At 59.1% G+C, this 3,318-nt stretch overlaps 1 protein-coding gene across 1 annotated transcript in view; it reads left to right on the top strand.

Annotated features, from left to right (window-relative positions):
* BCL3 (BCL3 transcription coactivator) overlaps positions 1-3,318 on the top strand; it is a 9,105-nt gene that overhangs the window by 3,635 nt on the left and 2,152 nt on the right. The window contains exons 3-5 of the mRNA XM_024768650.1: positions 2,566-2,674; positions 2,906-3,110; positions 3,215-3,303. Coding sequence (XP_024624418.1) covers positions 2,566-2,674; positions 2,906-3,110; positions 3,215-3,303 — 403 coding nt within the window. The remainder of the gene's footprint in view (positions 1-2,565; positions 2,675-2,905; positions 3,111-3,214; positions 3,304-3,318) is intronic.

The raw sequence follows: 3,318 nt of genomic DNA, 5'->3' as shown, positions 1-3,318 counted from the left end.
GGAGATGGAAGTCTGGGTCTCCATGAGAGGGGGGAACGCGTCCTGAGTCCCAGAGAGCAGAGGTTGGGGGACTGCCTTCCGTGACCCCTGAGCGGGTAAGGAGCAGCGGGCAGGGCAGCTTGGGGATCTAGAACTCGGAGGGAAGGGGAAAGTTCATATCCGCAATGAGTTAGGGCACCGTATTCCCGGGTCCCAAGAGATCTTGGGGATGGATGCCAAGATGTGGGGGTTAGGGAGCCAGCTGGAGTCGGAGCCCTGGAGGGTGGAGTTCCAGAGGGGTCCTCTGGCTGGAGAAGTTGGGGCCCTTACCCCCAGCGTAACTAGATCGCTTTGGATTAGGCTCCCCTCTCCGCCCTATTCGAGGATGGAAGTTGGGGTGGCCGGGTGGCCGGGGTAGATCCCCGACGGGACAGGTTTCCCTCCCCCGGGAGCAGGAAGCGGAGCCCCGCCCAGCAGACCTGTTACTGGAAGTCCGAGGGCTGGGCCGCCCCTCCCGTCCCCACTTCCTCCAGCCCCGCCCCACCCCCTGCGGCCCGCGCGTTTATGGGAACTCAGGCCTGGACGGTTTCTCTGAAATAATTTTCTCCCTCTGCCCTCACTTAACCCCTCCCGCCCCGAAGGGGACCCAGGCCGGGCGTCCTGGGAGATGCAGGGAGGGGAGGGAGCCCTTCCCAAGGGGGCCCTGGCCCAGCTCCGACCCCTCCCCCAAGATTTCTTTTTAAATTTGGCTTTCTCGGTTCAGGATCCAGGTTCAGCGTTACACCTGCACAATCTCCTACTGGGAGATGGGCGTTCTTGTAGGCTATACTTTACAGAGGAGAAACCCGAGGCTGTAAAGGGCCACCTAGCCGCACAGCTAGAGAGACTTGTAACGCAATTTGCAGCCCTGGCCCACTCAGCCCCGGCAAAGCCCCCAGGGCTGCAGGATTTCTCTGCCTCCAGTACCTAGGGAGCTGGATTCTGGATGCAGGTTCCACAATTGGGAGACCCGCTGTTCACCTCTCTTAGCCACGCTCTGGTTTGTCAGCAAGCAGTGGTGGGTGAGAAAGAAGTTGCTCTAGAAAATGGCCTTTAAAGAAAGGTTGTAGGGACTGTGTACCTCCAGTCAGCCTTGTGCCCTCAGCGCTAATGTCCCCCACCCCATACAGTCGTCCCAGGTTGCTCTCAGCTCTAAATGGCTCTTCCAGGTTCGGGGCCCTGGGAAGGGGCAGGAAGTTTATTGAAAAGTGTTATCCAGATCAGTGCCTACAGAGATGGAGGAAGCAGGACTGCGCACAGGGAGAATTTGAGCTGCTACGTAGTTTCATCAGGGCCTCAGTTATCGCACAGGGAATGTTGCAGCTGGAGTGGCCTTCAGAGTTGGGGCCAGAAGCCCAGGCCTTCGACACCCACACGGACCAGTCACTGGATGTCATTGGGTGGCATCTACCCACCTCACCCCCATGACCTGGGCAAGCAGCTCTTTTCAGCGGAGGGTAATTCCCAGAGAGAGCCGAGAGCTGACAACTTTCCCAGAAGCTGAGGGAATGAGTCCTTCAGTCCAGAAGTGGGGGGCGGGGCGGACCTGGGTTGCGCAGTCCAGCTTCCCAAACAGTGACTAGTTTGTCCCACCTCCCTTCTGGGCAAAACTTCCTCCACATACATACTCTTGGGATGGAGGCTGACCGTGATCTCCAGTCACCGCTGATGGAGACCTTGCTGGTGGTATCGAGTTCATCCCCACCCATTCCACAAGAGAAAACTGTGGCCTTGAGCGGGGTGGGAATGTGGTTATCAGCTTCAAGGATGGCCGGGGATCCTTGAGAGGGACTTACCTATTCAGAGCGTGTTTGTGGAGCACCTGCTCAGCACCAGCCGCTGTCCTAGGCACTGGGCAGTGATGGAAGCACACCAAACGCTCTACCCTGGTGGAGTTGACATTCTATGGGGGGAGATTCAGACAGGAAACGAGTAAAGTGTACCACATCAGGTGATGAACTGGAGGAAAATAAAGCCGGGGGTGGGGGAGGGAGAGACTGCTGTACCATTTTAGCAGAGGCCCAAATGAGGGGAGCTAGTCCTGCAGGTATGGGGGGAAGACTCTTCCCAGCAGAGGGAACAGCCAGTGCAAAGGCCTAGGAGGCAAGCATGCTTGGTATGTTTGAGGAACACCAAGGAGGCTAGTGGCCAGAGTGGGCTGAGGAGAGTGGACGGAGATGATATCAAAAGGAATTGAAGAGCAGGAAACAAGATCACACAGGGCCTGTGGGCCACGCTGAGGACTTTACTCTGAGGATTCTGTGCAGAAAAGGGGCATGACCTGACTTAGGGTCTAAAAGGGTCCCTCTAGCTGCTATGTGAGGGACAGACAGTAGAGCAGGATGGAAGCAGGGAGGCCAGCGAGGAGGGGACAGTCCAGGAGGGGAGATGGTGGTGCCTGACAGGATGGAGGGAGTGGGGGTGGGGAGCAGTGGTTGGATTCTAGAGACGCTTCTAAAGTATCCTGCGCATTTTGGAATTAGCACTGCTGAGAGTATGGGGGTGAGAGGTGACCAGCCTCTAATGCCTGTGATCCTCCACCCCCAGGCCACTCCACATTGCGGTGGTGCAGGGCAATCTACCAGCTGTGCATCGGCTAGTCAACCTCTTCCAGCATGGCGGCCGGGAGCTGGATATCTACAACAACCTCCGGCAGGTGAGGCTGGGGGCCTGGATCTAATGGGAAAGGGGTCTGGGAACCCGGACTTCTGTTTCCTACGGGAAGAAGAGCTGGGGGCCCTGACTCTTGAATCTGAGGGACGAGGTGCTCCAGATCTCTGGTTGCTGCCTAAGACTTACAGCTGGGGGTCAGGACTCGGGAATTCTGAGGAAGGCAGGACTGGGACGCAGGGCAGGGAACGGGTCCCTCACAGTCTCTGTTCCCCAGACACCGCTACACCTGGCTGTGATCACCACTTTGCCGTCTGTGGTCCGGCTCCTGGTGATGGCCGGTGCCAGCCCCATGGCACTGGACCGCCACGGCCAGACGGCAGCGCACCTAGCTTGCGAGCACCGCAGCCCGGCCTGCCTGCGGGCCCTGCTGGACAGCGCGGCCGGGGGCACCATGGACCTGGAGGCCCGCAATTACGACGGTGAGCATCTACCCGGGCGCGGGGTGGGGTTGTCCGGCAGGACCTGGAGTCCTGAGGCTGCAAAGCCCCAGGCCCAGGTTTAACTGAGCCTCCCCCTCCTTCAGGGCTCACCGCCCTGCACGTGGCCGTGAACACCGAGTGCCAAGAAGCGGTGCTGCTCTTGCTGGAGCACGGCGCGGACATCGACGCGGTGGTGAGCGCGATTGGG

This window comes from Neophocaena asiaeorientalis, unplaced genomic scaffold (assembly GCF_003031525.2).
Source record: "Neophocaena asiaeorientalis asiaeorientalis breed wild unplaced genomic scaffold, Neophocaena_asiaeorientalis_V1.1 scaffold629, whole genome shotgun sequence".
NCBI classification, from domain to species: domain Eukaryota; kingdom Metazoa; phylum Chordata; class Mammalia; order Artiodactyla; family Phocoenidae; genus Neophocaena; species Neophocaena asiaeorientalis.
The sequence above is the reverse complement of the archived record's forward strand: the minus strand, read 5'-3'. Positions and strand labels throughout refer to the sequence as shown.